The following is a 13,733-nucleotide window of genomic DNA, read 5'->3' on the forward strand; positions in this document are numbered from 1 at the left end:
CATTCCATATTGCGTTTGGTTTTATTTTACAGCATCCTCGTGGATGGATTTACACCAGCACTACCTTACATGTTGCACGTCATATGCATAATTCATTCTGAGCTTCATATAATCCCCCCAAAATAATTATCTCCACTCCTCACATGAGAACATTTCATATAGTCATGTTAGAAAACTGATTTGGACAGACTCAGACCCAAGACTGTATCTTTTGCTTTACTGCTCAATGGCACTTAAGTGTCTATCTCAACACAAATCAGAAAAGGCCTGGACTGAGCACCGGCAAGATGTTAATTTGAGTGTCTCTGACAGTGGAAGTGATATTCTCCTGTATGCATATGCACATAACACCTATTTACAACGTTCTCCCCACATCAGTGTCCCCACCTCAGATACATGGTAGGGCAGTAAGGCCTGCAGTTTAGAGCTCTCCTGGATGCAGGATCCTATCCTGTCTCAGGTCCTGTCCGCCACTCACACATCATGGGCATCCAAAATTCGGGAGTATACAGTGTCCTCTCCAGGAAAAGGCTCATCAAAAGAGAACTAACTCTTCTTCGCTTACAAGGAACTAAAATTTTTGGATGGCCTCTTTCTCGAGTTCCCTATAGACTAGAATAAAAGGAAATGAAGTCATTTCCTACAGAACATTTTACATTCCCCCACTTCAAGGCAATTTGTCGTTCTGATCAGAATCTTAGTAAGAGAAGTAAGTTGGGACCTGAGAAATAAGCAACGGGCACGTATGACTTTGAGGAATTCATAAAACCTGAACCTCCTATGGAAACAGAACCATCTCCTGTGTATTGTGAGTCAACTCTGAAGCACTGGAGAGAAATAAAAACCTGTGCTCCAGGGGAACTGAAATAGTGTGAGAAAGAAGAAAAGTCGAGGAGCCTGAGCACTCCCCCTAGTCATGCTGGACAGAGGCTGCCCTGTGGTCCTGAACTAACAATGCTGCCTGAACATGCAATGAGGTAAGGCTTGAGACTGGTTCTGAGAGACGTAGAAGAGTTCAGAACCTGGATCACCTCTTTGGGAGCAGTATTGGTGCCTCTGATGAGCTCACCAAGCTGGTATCCAGGACACGTGCTCCCTTCTGAGATGGTGCATCGGGGATGCTCAGAAGAGACTGCTAAGACCAAACTTACTGACTGCTGGTCCGTGATGGGTGTTTGGGTGATTAAAATGAGAAACTAACATGTTCTGGGTGACTTACTATTTGCTGGGTATGCCCTCAGTGCTTCAGCTACATATCTTTAATTCTTGAAGAAATTTTCAATGCTGTTATAAATGTTCCATTGTACAGATGAGGATATTGAGTCTGAGGATGTAAAGAAATGTCATAGTTTGGTTTCTCCCAGAAGGCACTCTGAAGAACAGATTCAAGTGCATGGGGTGGCCTTGGAAAGCACAGGTGTCACTGTTTGGGTAGTGTTGACCTGATACAGGAAAGGAGCACATTAAGCCAGTATCATTGTGGCAAACTGCAGCTTATGCCTAAGAGGAAATATCAGAAACGATGAGCACACACTTTAGGATAACCCAACTGAGCAATTTGGGAGCCGCCTCCTTATAACCGTCTCCAGAAGCAGTGGTTGGGACAAACACAGGCAGCATGACTTCTGTTGTTGCAAGAGAACAGCCCTGAAGCCCTAACTGATTTGGATCAGTGGATAGAGCGTTGGCCTGCGGTCAGAAGGGTCCCAGGTTTGATCCCAGTCAAGTGCATATACCTTGGTTGCGGGCACATCCCCAGTAGGGAGCGTGCAGGAGGCAGCTGAATCGATGTTTCTAACTCTCTCTCTCCCTCTCCCTTCCTCTCTGTAAGAAATCAATAAAATATATTTTAAAAAAAAGAGAGAGAACAGCCCTGAGGCACGGAGATGCAGTCTACTGGCAGAAATGGGCCTGAACACACTAAGATCCAAGATCCATGCGCTGGGATTTCAAAAACCCAACTACAATCTATGATTTTCTCCACTAGCATGCAGTATTGTATTATTCAGTGTAAACTCACACTTTCTAGAAAAGAGGACAGAGTAAGAAGAGGTAGTAGCCTTAACCGGTTTGGCTCAGTGGATAGAGCGTCGGCCTCTGGACTCAAGGGTCCCAGGTATGATTCCGGTCAAGGGCATATACCTTGGCTGCCAGCACATCCCCAGTAGGGGGCGTGCAGGAGGCAGCTGATTGATGTTTCTCGCTCATGGATGTTTCTAACTCTCTATCCCTCTACCTTCCTCTCTGTAAAAAAATCAATAAAATGTTAAAAAAAAAAAAAAGAAGAGGTAGTGCTGGTGAAGAAGGAGATGTAAAAGGTAGAGAAGATGAGGGGTAGGAACAGGTGAGGGAGAGAAGGAGAAGAAGAAAAAAAGAGGAGGAAGAAGAGAGGGAGGAGAAAAAGGAAGGAAGGAGGAGGTAAAGAAGGAGGAAAAGGGAGAGAGAAGATGAAAGAAAAAGGAAGGAAGAAGAGAAGGGATCAAAGAAAATGAGAAAGAAAAAGAAAACAGTAATTATGTAGTAACTGATGTGAGGTCACTGAATCTGCTGGTTAACAAGGTTAGGACTGGAGTCACCAACTCATCCTGTTTTGCCCAAACTGCCCGAGTCACACCTCTGGGGAATCCCGCATCCTGAGAAACCCTCTAGTCCTGGGCAATAAGGACTCTTGTCACCCAGGAAGTGAAATGATTGATGCCTTCTCTGTCCCAGCTTCTGCTTCCACCCACCTGCTTTGGTCCTGCTGTGCATATGCCAAAGAATATGCCAAACATCCTCTACCCAAGTGTCTGTGACCCAACCTGGATACACAGGTGGGGTGGGTTGCTGCAGAGAGAGATTCCTGTCACAGGCTTGAATCAGGCTTTTGTGGGCAAACAGACTTGGACTCAGGCATGGTGTCAGTTTAACCCCATGAACATACCAGCATCGTGTCGTTTAAACAGGGATACTTCCAAAACTAAGTAAAGCTGAATACACAAAACACATATACTAACTCTCAAGAGGCCACAAGGGACTCTATCATATGACCAGAATGTGATCAAAGCAGGAACCATCCTGATGATGGGACCACCTTCCTTTTATCTGAAAACGTTACTATGACTTATTCTCAATTAAGGAACACATTAAACACTAACTTTCTAAACATTCCTATCAGGTAGGAAAGAACTTTATCTTTGCATATTTCCCTGTGATTACCAAAACAACATAAACAAAAACAAGGAAAGTCTTACTGATTGGTGCCAACATTGGGGACCCAGTGTATAAAAACCCCAGAACGGAAGAAGTCCTCAGAATCTGACAACTCACCTCTGAACAGAAACTCACCTTCTATACCTGACACCATGTGCTGCTCCCCTTGCTGCCAGCCCAGCTGCTCTGGGTCCAGCTGTTGCCGACCCAGCTGCTGCTGCCGCCCATGCTGTGTGTCCAGCTGTTGCCAGCCTTGCTGCAGCCCGTGCTGTGGATCTAGCTGTTGCCAGCCATGCTGTAGACCATGCTGTGGATCCACCTGCTGCCAGCCTTGCTGCAGCCCATGCAGTGGATCCAGCTGCTGCCAGCCTTGCTGCCGCCCATGCTGTGTGTCCAGCTGCTGCCAGCCTTGCTGTCGCCCATGCTGTGGATCCAGCTGCTGCCAGCCTTGCTGCAGCCCATGCTGTGGATCCAGCTGCTGCCAGCCTTGCTGCCGCCCATGCTGTGGATCCAGCTGCTGCCAGCCTTGCTCTAGCCCATGCTGTGTGACCAGCTGCTGCCAGCCTTGCTGCAGCCCATGCTGTGGATCCAGCTGCTGCCAGCCTTGCTGCAGCCCATGCTGTGGATCCAGCTGCTGCCAGCCTTGCTGCTGTCCAAAATGGTGTCAGACCACCTGCTGTAAAACCACCTGCTGCCGGCCTACCTGCTGCTGCCGCCCTTGCTGTGTGTCCAGCTGTTGTCAGCCTTCCTGCTGCTGATCACCTTGTCAAAGGACCACCATCTTCATAAACCATCAGTTATCTGACCCACCATTTTGGAAACAAATTCATTTCCTCGACTTGGCTGACAACCAGCATGCGGTACCTTAATTTCTGTGACTGGTATGCCTGATACAAGCCTATGAATCAGCTGGATGGAGAGCAGAGGACGTCCCCAATACTCTTCCTCCCGTGTGTGTGGAACATGTGTCATCCTCAATATGGAGCTATGGTCTCTGCTTTAACTCCGTAGTCCAGGTCTTCATCCTCTCCCTCTGTGTAACTTAGAAAAGGGAATTCTTATAACTGTTACATAGGTTTTCTGCCACTGCTGAAAATCTTCTCAATCCTATTTTCTTTTCCCATGCACTCTAGTTCCTGTAATCCTGCTTTCTTCTTCCACAGTCACTTGGACTTGGCTTCCTGGTTATGGGAAGTTGTACCTCTATTTCTTAATAAATTGTGTGCATTCCATATTGCGTTTTGTTTTATAGTAAAGCATCCTCGTGGATGGATTTACACCAGCACTACCTTTCATGTTGCACATCATATGCATAATTCATTCTGAGCTTCATATAGTCCCCCCAAAATAATTATCTCCACTCCTCACATGAGAACATTTCACATGGTCATGTTAGATAGCTGATTTGGACAGACTCAGACCCAAGACTGTATCTTTTGCTTTACTGCTCAGTGGCACTTAAGTGTCTATCTCAACACAAATCAGAAAAAGGCCTGGAGTGAGCACGAGCACGATGTTAATTTGAGTGTCTCTGACAGTGGAAGTGATATTCTCCTGTATGTATAGGCACATAACACCTATTTACAACGTTCTCCCCAAATAAGTGTCCCCCACCTCAGTTCCATGGTAGGGCAGCAAGGTCTGCAGTTTACAGCTCTCCTACAGGCAGGATCCTTTCCAGTCTCAGGTCCTGTCCGCCACCCACACATCATGGGCATCCAATATTTGGGAGTATCCAGTGTCCCCACCAGGAAGAGACTCATCTAAAGAGAACTAACTGTTCTTCACTTTCACAGAAATAAAATTGTAGGATGGCCTACATCCCGAGTTACCTATAGACTAGAACAAAAAGGAATGAAGTCATCTCCTGCAGAACATTTTACATTCCCCAACTTTAAGGCAACTTGTCATTCTGATCAAAATATTAGTAAGAGAAGTGAGTTGGGACCTGAGAAATAAGCAATGGGCACGTATGACTTTGAGGAATTCATAAAACCTGAACCTCCTATGGAAACAGAACCATCTCCTGTGTATTGTGAGTCAACTCTGAAGCATTTGAGAGAAATAAAAACCTGTGTTCCAGGGGAATTGAAATAATGTGAGAAAGAAGAAAAGTTGAGGAGTCTGAGACTCCTATAGACATGTTGGACAGCGGCTGCTCTGTGGTCCTGAACTAACAATGCTGCCTGAACATGCATTGAGGTAAGGCTTGAGACTGGGTCTGAGAGACGTAGGAGAGTCTGGAACCTGGATCACCTCCTTGGGAGCAGTATCGTTGCCTCTGATGAGCTCACCAGGCTGGTATCCAGGACACGTGCTCCCTTCTGAGACGGTGCATCGGGGATGCTCAGAAGAGACTTCCAAGACCAAACTTACTGACTGCTGGTCCTTCGTGTGCGTTCGGATGATTAAAATGAGAAATTACCATGTTCTGGGGGACTTACTATTTGTTGGGTATGCCCTCGGTGCTTCATCTACATATCTTTAATTCTTGAAGAAATTTTCCACTCAGGTATAAATGTTCCATTGTACAGATGAGGATATTGAGACTGAGGAGGTAAAGGGATGTCATAGTTTGGTTTCTCCCAGAAGGCACTCTGAAAAACAGATTCAAGTGCATGGAGTGGACTTGGTTAGTGGAGGTGTCACTGGTGGGGGAGTGTGCACATGATACAGGAAAGGGGCACATAAGCCAGTATCATTGTGGCCAATGCAGCTTATGCCTAAGAGGAAATATCAGAAACAATGTAAGCACACACTTTAGGAATTCCCAACTGAGCAATTTGGGAGCCGTCTCCTTATAACCCTCTCCAGATGCAGTGGTTGGGACAAACACAGGCAGCATGTTGTTTCAAGAGAACAGCTCTGAAGCCCTAACTGATTTGGATCAGTGGATAGAGCGTTGGCCTGCGGACTGAAGCATCCCAGGTTTGATTCCGGTCAAGGGCATGTACCTTGGTTGGGGGCACCACCCCAGTAGGGAGTGCGCAGGAAGCAGCTGAATTGATGTTTCTAACTCTCTATCTCTCTCCCTCTCCCTTCCTCCCTGTAAAAAATCAACAAAATACATATTTTTTAAAAAGAGAACAGCCCTGAGGCACGGAGATGCAGTCTACTGGCAGAAATGGGCCTGAACACACTAAGATCCAAGATCCATGCGCTGGGACTTCAAAACCCATCTACAATCTATGATTTTCTCCACTAGCATGCAGTATTGTATTATTCAGTGTAAACTCACACTCTCTAGAAAAGAGGACAGAGTAAGAAGAAGAGGTAGTTCTGGTGAAGAAGGAGATGTAGAAGGTAGAGAGGATGAGGGGGAGGAACAGGTGAGGGAGAGAGAGAGAAGAAGAAAAAAGGAGGAGGAAGAAGAGAGGGAGGAGAAAAAGGAAGGAAGGAGGAGGTAGAGAAGGAGAAAAAGGGAGAGAGAAGATGAAAGAAAAAGGAAGTAAAAAGAGAAGGGATCGAAGAAAATGAGAAAGAGAGAAAAAGTAAACATAGTAATTGTGCAGTAACTGATGTGAGTTCCAGAATCTGCTGGTTAACAAGGTTAGGACTGGAGTAAAAAATATTCCTGTTTTACCCAAACTGCCCCAGTCACACCCTTGGGGAATCCTGCATCCTGTAAACCCTTTAGTTCTGGGCAATCAGGACTCTTTTCACCCAGGAAGTGAAATGATTGATGCCTTCTCTGTCCCAGCTTCTGCTTTCACCCACCTGCTTTGGTCCTGCTGTGCATATGCCAAAGAATATGCCAAACATCCTCTACCCAAGTGTCTGTGACCCAACCTGGATACACAGATGGGGTGGGTTGCTGCAGAGACAGATTCCTGTCACAGGCTTGAATCAGGCTTTTGTGGGCAAACAGACTTGGACTCAGGCATGGTGTCAGTTTAACCCCATGAACATACCAGCATCGTGTCGTTTAAACAGGGATACTTCCAAAACTAAGTAAAGCTGAATACACAAAACACGTATACTGAATCTCAAGAGGCCACAAGGGACTCTATCATATGACCAGAATGTGATCAAAGCAGGAAACATCCTGATGATGGGACCACCTTCCTTTTATCTGAAAACGTTTCTATGACTTATTCTCAATTAAGGAACACATTAAACACTTACTTTCTAAACATTCCTATCAGGTAGGAAAGAACTTTATCTTTGCATATTTCCCTGTGATTACCAAAACAACATAAACAAAAACAAGGAAAGTCTTACTGATTGGTGCCAACATTAGGGGCCCAGTGTATAAAACCGCAGAATGGAAGAAGTCCTCAGAATCTGACAACTCACCTCTGAACAGAAACTCACCTTCTACACCTGACACCATGTGCTGCTCTCCTTGCTGCCAGCCGAGCTGCTGTGGCTCCAGCTGTTGTGGATCCAGCTGCTGCTGCCGCCCATGCTGTGTCTCCAGCTGTTGCCAGCCTTGCTGCCGCCCATGCTGTGTGTCCAGCTGCTGCCAATCTTGCTCTAGCCCATGCTGTGTGTCCAGCTGCTGCCAGCCTTGCTGCAGCCCATGCAGTGGATCCAGCTGCTGCCAGCCTTGCTGCCGCCCATGCTGTGGATCCAGCTGCTGCCAGCCTTGCTGTAGCCCATGCTGTGTGACCAGCTGCTGCCAGCCTTGCTGCAGCCCATGCTGTGGATCCAGCTGCTGCCAGCCTTGCTGCCGCCCATGCTGTGGATCCAGCTGCTGCCAGCCTTGCTGCTGTCCAAAATGGTGTCAGACCACCTGCTGTAAAACCACCTGCTGCCGGCCTACCTGCTGCTGCCGCCCTTGCTGTGTGTCCAGCTGTTGTCAGCCTTCCTGCTGCTGATCACCTTGTCAAAGGACCACCATCTTCATAAACCATCAGTTATCTGACCCACCATTTTGGAAACAAATGCATTTCCTTGACTTGGCTGACAATCAGCATGCTGTACCTAAATTTCTGTGACTGGTGTGCCTGATACAAGCATCTAAATCAGCTATATGAAGAGCAGAGAACGTCCCCAATCCTCTTTCTCCTGTGTGTATGGAACATGTGTCAGCTTCTTGCATTCTCAATATGGAGCTATGGTCTCTGCTTGGACTCCATAGTCCAGGTCTTCATCCTCTGTGTAACTTAGAAAAAGGAATTCTTGTAACTGTTACATAGGTTTTCTGCAACTGCTGAAAATCTTCTCAATCCTGTTTTCTTTTCCCATGCACTCCTGGTTCCTGTAATCCTGCTGTCTTCTTCCACAGTCACTGAGTTGGCTTCCTGGTTACGGGAATTTGTACCTCTATTTCTTAATAAATTGTGTGCATTCCATATTGCGTTTGGTTTTATTGTATAGCATCTTGGTGGATGGACTTACAGCAGCACTACCTTACATGTTGCACATCGTATGCATAATTCATTCTGAGCTTCATATAGTCCACCCAAAATAATTATCTCCACTCCTCACATGAGAACATTTCACATGGTCATGTTAGAGAGCTGATTGGGACACACTCAGACCCAAGACTGTATCTTTTGCTTTTCTGCTCAATGGCACTTAAGTTTTTTCATAAGACAAATCAGAAAAAGGCCTGGAGTGAGCACCGGCAAGATGTTGATTTGAGTGTCTCTGACTGTGGAAGTGATAATCTCCTGTACGTATAGGCACATAACACCTATTTACAAAGTTCTCCCCACATCAGTGTCCCCACCTCAGATACATGGTAGGGCAGTAAGGCTTGCAGTTTAGAGCTCTCCTACGTGCAGGATCGTTTCCTGTCTCAGATCCTGTCCGCCACTCATGCATCACGGGCATCCAATATTCGGGTGTATCCAGTGTCCCCACCAGGAAGAGGCTCATCTAAAGAGAACTGTTCTTCGCTTTCATGGAAATAAAATTCTTGGATGGCCTCCTTCCCGAGTTACCTATAGACTAGAATAAAAGGGAATGAAGTCATCTCCTACAGAACATTTTACATTCCCCAACTTTAAGGCCACTTGTCATTCTGACCAAAATATTAGTAAGAGAAGTGAGTTGGGACCTGAAAAATACGCAATGGGCACGTATGACTTAGAGGAATTCATAAAACCTGAACCTTTTAAGGAAACAGAACCATCTCTTGTGTATTGTGAGTCAACTCTGAAGCATTGGAGAGAAATAAAAACCTGTGCTCCAGGGGAACTGAAATAGTGTGAGAAAGAAGAAAAGTCGAGGAGCCTGAGCACTCCCCCTAGTCATGCTGGACAGAGGCTGCCCTGTGGTCCTGAACTAACAATGCTGCCTGAATATGCATTGAGGTAAGGCTTGAGACTGGGTCTGAGAGACGTAGGAGAGTCTGGAACCTGGATCACCTCTTTGGGAGCAGTATTGGTGCCTCTGATGAGCTCAACAGGCTGGTATCCAGGACACGTGCTCCCTTTGAGATGGTGCATCGGGGATGCTCAGGAGAGACTGCTAAGACCAAACTTACTGACTGCTGGTCCTTCGTGTGCGTTCGGATGATTAAAATGAGAAACTAACATGTTCTGGGTGACTTACTATTTGTTGGGTATGCCCTCGGTGCTTCAGCTACATATCTTTAATTCTTGAAGAAATTTTCAATGCTGTTATAAATGTTCCATTGTACAGATGAGGATATTGAGACTGAGGATGTAAAGAAATGTCATAGTTAGGTTTCTCCCAGAAGGCACTCTGAAGAACAGATTCAAGTGCATGGGGTGGCCTTGGAAAGCACAGGTGTCACTAGTTGGAGAGTGTGGACCTGATACAGGAAAGCGGCACATTAAGCCAGTATCATTGTGGCCAACTGCAGCTTATGCCTAAGAGGAAATATCAGAAACGATGCAAGCACACACTTTAGGATTATCCAAAATAATTTAGGAGCTGCCTCCTTATAACCCTCTCCAGAAGCAGTGGTTGTGACACACACAGGCATCACAACTTTCTGTGGTTGCAAGAAAATACCCCTGAGGCACAGAGATGCAGGTCTATTGGCAGAAATTGCCCTGAACACACTACGATCCAAGATACCTGGGTAGGGAATTCAAAACCTCATCTATAATCTATGATTTTCTCCACTTGCATCCAATATTGTGTTATTCAGTGTAAACTCACCCTTTCTAGAAGAAAAATAAAGAGTATGAAGAAGCGGTAGTGCTGGTGAAGAAGGGCATGTAGAAGGAGGAGGAGGTGGATGGGAGAAGTGGGTTAGGGCAGAAGGAGAAGGAGAAGAAGATAGATGAGGAAAAAGAGGATAAAGAGAAGGAAGAGGAAGGAAAGGAGGAGGTAGAGAAGGAGGAACAGAGAGTAGAAGAAAAAGAGGGAAGAAGGAAGAAAAAGGAAGGAAGAAAGGAAGGGATTAAAGAAAATGAGAAAGAAAAAGAAAACACAGTACATGTGTAATCAGTGACATGAGGTCACTGAATCTGCAGGTTAACAAGGTTAGGACTGGAGTCACCAGCTCATCCTGGTTTGTCCAAACTGCCCCAGTGACACCCCTGGAGAGTCCCGCATCCTGGGAAACCCCTTTGTTTTGGGCAATCAGGACCATTGGTCACCCAGGAAGTGAAATGATTGATGCTTTCTCAGTCCCAGCTTCTGTTTCCTCCCACCTGCTTTGGTTCTGCTGTGCATATGCAAGAGAATATGCCAAACATCCTCTACCCAAGTGTCTGTGATCCAACCTGGATGCACAGGTGGGGTGGGTTGCTCCAGAGAGATTCCTGTCACAGTCTTGAATCAGGCTTTTGTGGGCAAACAGACTTGGACTCAGGACTCAGGAGTCAATTTAACCCCATGAACATACCAGCATCATGTCCCTCTCACAGGGACACTTCCCAATGTAAGCACAGCCGAATACACAAAACACATGCACTGACCCTCATGAGGCCACGAGGGACTCTCTCATATGACCACAATATGACCAAAGCAGGAATGATTATGTGACCACCTTCCTTTTATCTGAAAAAGTTTCTGTGAGTTATTCTCAATTAAGGAACACATTAAACACTTATTTCCTAAAGATTCATATCACGTAGGGAACAACTTCCTCCTTGACAATTTCCCTGTGATTAACAAAACAACATAAACAAAAACAAAGAAAGTCTTACTGATTGGTGCCAAAATTGGAGCCCAGTGTATAAAACCCCCAGAACAGAAGAAGTCCTCAGAACCTGAGAAACTCACCTCTGAACAGAAACTCACCTTCTACACCTGACACCATGTGCTGCTCCCCTTGCTGCCAGCCCACCTGCTGTGGATCCAGCTGTTGTGGATCCAGCTGTTGCCGGCCCAGCTGCTGCTGCCGCCCATGCTGTGTGTCCAGCTGCTGCCAGCCTTGCTGCCGCCCATGCTGTGTGTCCAGCTGCTGCCAGCCTTGCTGCCGCCCATGCTGTGGGTCCAGCTGCTGCCAGCCTTGCTGCCGCCCATGCTGTGTGTCCAGCTGCTGCCAGCCTTGCTGCCGCCCATGCTGTGGGTCTAGCTGCTGCCAGCCTTGCTGCCGCCCATGCTGTGTGTCCAGCTGCTGCCAGCCTTGCTGCCGCCCATGCTGTGTGTCCAGCTGCTGCCAGCCTTCTTGCTGCTGATCACCCTGACTTAAGTGTCACCATATGCACGCAACACCTTCTGTGAACTGACTTGCAATTTTGGAAATAAATTCACTTCCAAATGTTGCTGAAAGCCAGTATGTGGTCACCAAAATTTTTGTGACTCATTTGCCTGTTAACAAATTTGTGAATTTTCCCGACAGAGTGCAGAGGATATCACCCTGATCTTTTCTTACATCTTGTGGATCATGTGCCAGCTTCGTGCATCCTCAATGTGGAGTCTAACCTCCGAGTAACTTAGGAAAACAAACTCTCATTACTTCTCCTTGGATTTCTGCTGCTGGTCTTAATAGCATTCTTCATATTCATGTTACTTTTTCAATATACTCATGGTTCTTATATCCTGCTTTTTTATTTTCATGATCACTTTGAACTGTCTTTGTAGATGCAGGAATTCTCTCCTATATTTCTTAATAAATCCTGTAGCCTTATTCATCCCCAGTTGCATTTTGTTTTATTACACAGCATTCCTGATAGAGAGACCTATTCACTTATTGCATACCGTATGCGTTTCCATTTTGAGCCTCACAACAGCCTCTCACTAGTTATATCCTCAATTTGTTCAGATGAGAACATTTCACTGTGCAATGTAGCTAAAAATGGACCGAGGAGATCGAAGACAGGGCCTCCTGCTCCTCTCAAGGGCACTTACATTCCCATTATCGGGACAAGTAGAGATGAACCTGGGACTAACCACCAGCAAGCTGTGCACTTGAGTGTCTCCTTTGACAATGGATAAAATCATCTCCCATAGATGCAGTTACCTCTGTGTCTACAGAGTTCTTCCCCAGTCAGGGTCCCACACCTCGGCGAGCCATGGCTGTTTCAGTGAGGGTGGTGGTGAGTATCAGTTAGCAGGCAATGATGGCGCTGGAGAGCTCTCACGAATGCAGGGAAACTTTCATTCTCTCAGGATCTGGTCACCCCCGCATGCAATTCATCCGCATCAAGTAATTTTGAGCATCCATTGTGTCCTCTTAAGACAGGCTTGTTTATCAGGACTTGTTCTTGGCATCATGTACTTCGTGTGTGGTCTCCTTCTCCCGCGTCCCTGTTTTAAAGCAAAAAGGAATTAAGTAATTCTTCACAAAACATAGACCCTACATTACAATCCCCAACTTTAAACCAACTTGCTTCAATGAGTTTTTAAGAGGGATGTTACCATATTAAAGGCTCGACATCAGTCCCTGCTGCTGACAAGTAGCACCTTCAGTAGAGGCAACTGTGGTGGGAGGGGGCGCATGTGTCTGGTTCCTCACAAAGCCTGGGTCCCTGCCACCGCGGCTCCTTTGTTTGTGGTCTATCATGGAAGCACTGGGGCACCTGAGGACGGAGATGGGATGAGCTATCCCGAACTCCTGATTGTCCAGTGCCTCCTGAGTGGTGGATACTCTTGTGGGCACTGATATGGGACACAAAGAAGGAACACTTTCTGTCCACACACCTAGTTATAGCTACATGATTCTTCAAATCTCTGTATCTCCAATCTTTCAATCTTGCTCCTTCCAGGCCTCAGACCAATCACCCATGCTTTTCACCACTTCCCAACAGCCCATGAGCATCACTTCCTCATCCACTTTTCTTCTAAGCAAAATTTACAGCTAGAGGTACTGCTCACAGTTCTTTCCACTGGGAGTGTTTTCACTTTCCACTTAGACCAGAAGTTGTTGATCTATTTTAGAAAAAATTCCATATGGGGTATAATAGCTACTGTTGGGGCTACTAATTGATAAAATTTAAGGAATGCCATGATTACATATCATATTCCATTAGGTTTCTGCAGGGATAAATGGAGTGGTAAACCAATCACGCTTTAGTCATTTAGGTCAGCACTAACCTCCTGATGTGCCATAGCTTCTTGCTAGCACCTCGGTCTGGAGGTTTAATTTGTAAATTTGAGATAAAGCTTATGTTAAGTTGGGAATATAGGCATAAACAAGAGGCAAATCCCAATTACTGAGAAAAAAGAAA

At 46.0% G+C, this 13,733-nt stretch overlaps 3 protein-coding genes across 3 annotated transcripts; all 3 read left to right on the forward strand.

The window, feature by feature from the left end:
* The first annotated feature begins 3,344 nt into the window (after positions 1–3,344).
* On the forward strand, positions 3,345–3,950 carry LOC118671391 (keratin-associated protein 9-1-like). The gene has a single exon (XM_036339528.1). The coding sequence runs from the start codon at positions 3,345–3,347 to the stop codon at positions 3,948–3,950; it is 606 nt and encodes a 201-aa protein (XP_036195421.1).
* A 3,573-nt stretch (positions 3,951–7,523) lies between these two features.
* Positions 7,524–8,012, forward strand: LOC118671392 (keratin-associated protein 9-1-like). Its single transcript, XM_036339529.1, has one exon. The coding sequence runs from the start codon at positions 7,524–7,526 to the stop codon at positions 8,010–8,012; it is 489 nt and encodes a 162-aa protein (XP_036195422.1).
* Positions 8,013–11,378: 3,366 nt separating this feature from the next.
* LOC118672348 (keratin-associated protein 4-11-like) lies at positions 11,379–11,741 on the forward strand. Its single transcript, XM_036341985.1, has one exon. The coding sequence runs from the start codon at positions 11,379–11,381 to the stop codon at positions 11,739–11,741; it is 363 nt and encodes a 120-aa protein (XP_036197878.1).
* Positions 11,742–13,733: the final 1,992 nt, after the last annotated feature.

The sequence above is a fragment of the Myotis myotis genome, unplaced genomic scaffold, assembly GCF_014108235.1.
Source record: "Myotis myotis isolate mMyoMyo1 unplaced genomic scaffold, mMyoMyo1.p scaffold_m19_p_17, whole genome shotgun sequence".
NCBI classification, from domain to species: Eukaryota; Metazoa; Chordata; class Mammalia; order Chiroptera; family Vespertilionidae; genus Myotis; species Myotis myotis.

What these genes read in the sequence shown, in the direction of transcription:
- LOC118671392 (XM_036339529.1), top strand. Translation starts at nt 7,524, where the DNA reads ATGTGCTGCTCTCCTTGCTGCCAGCCGAGCTGCTGTGGCTCCAGCTGT.
- LOC118672348 (XM_036341985.1), top strand. Translation starts at nt 11,379, where the DNA reads ATGTGCTGCTCCCCTTGCTGCCAGCCCACCTGCTGTGGATCCAGCTGT.
- LOC118671391 (XM_036339528.1), top strand. Translation starts at nt 3,345, where the DNA reads ATGTGCTGCTCCCCTTGCTGCCAGCCCAGCTGCTCTGGGTCCAGCTGT.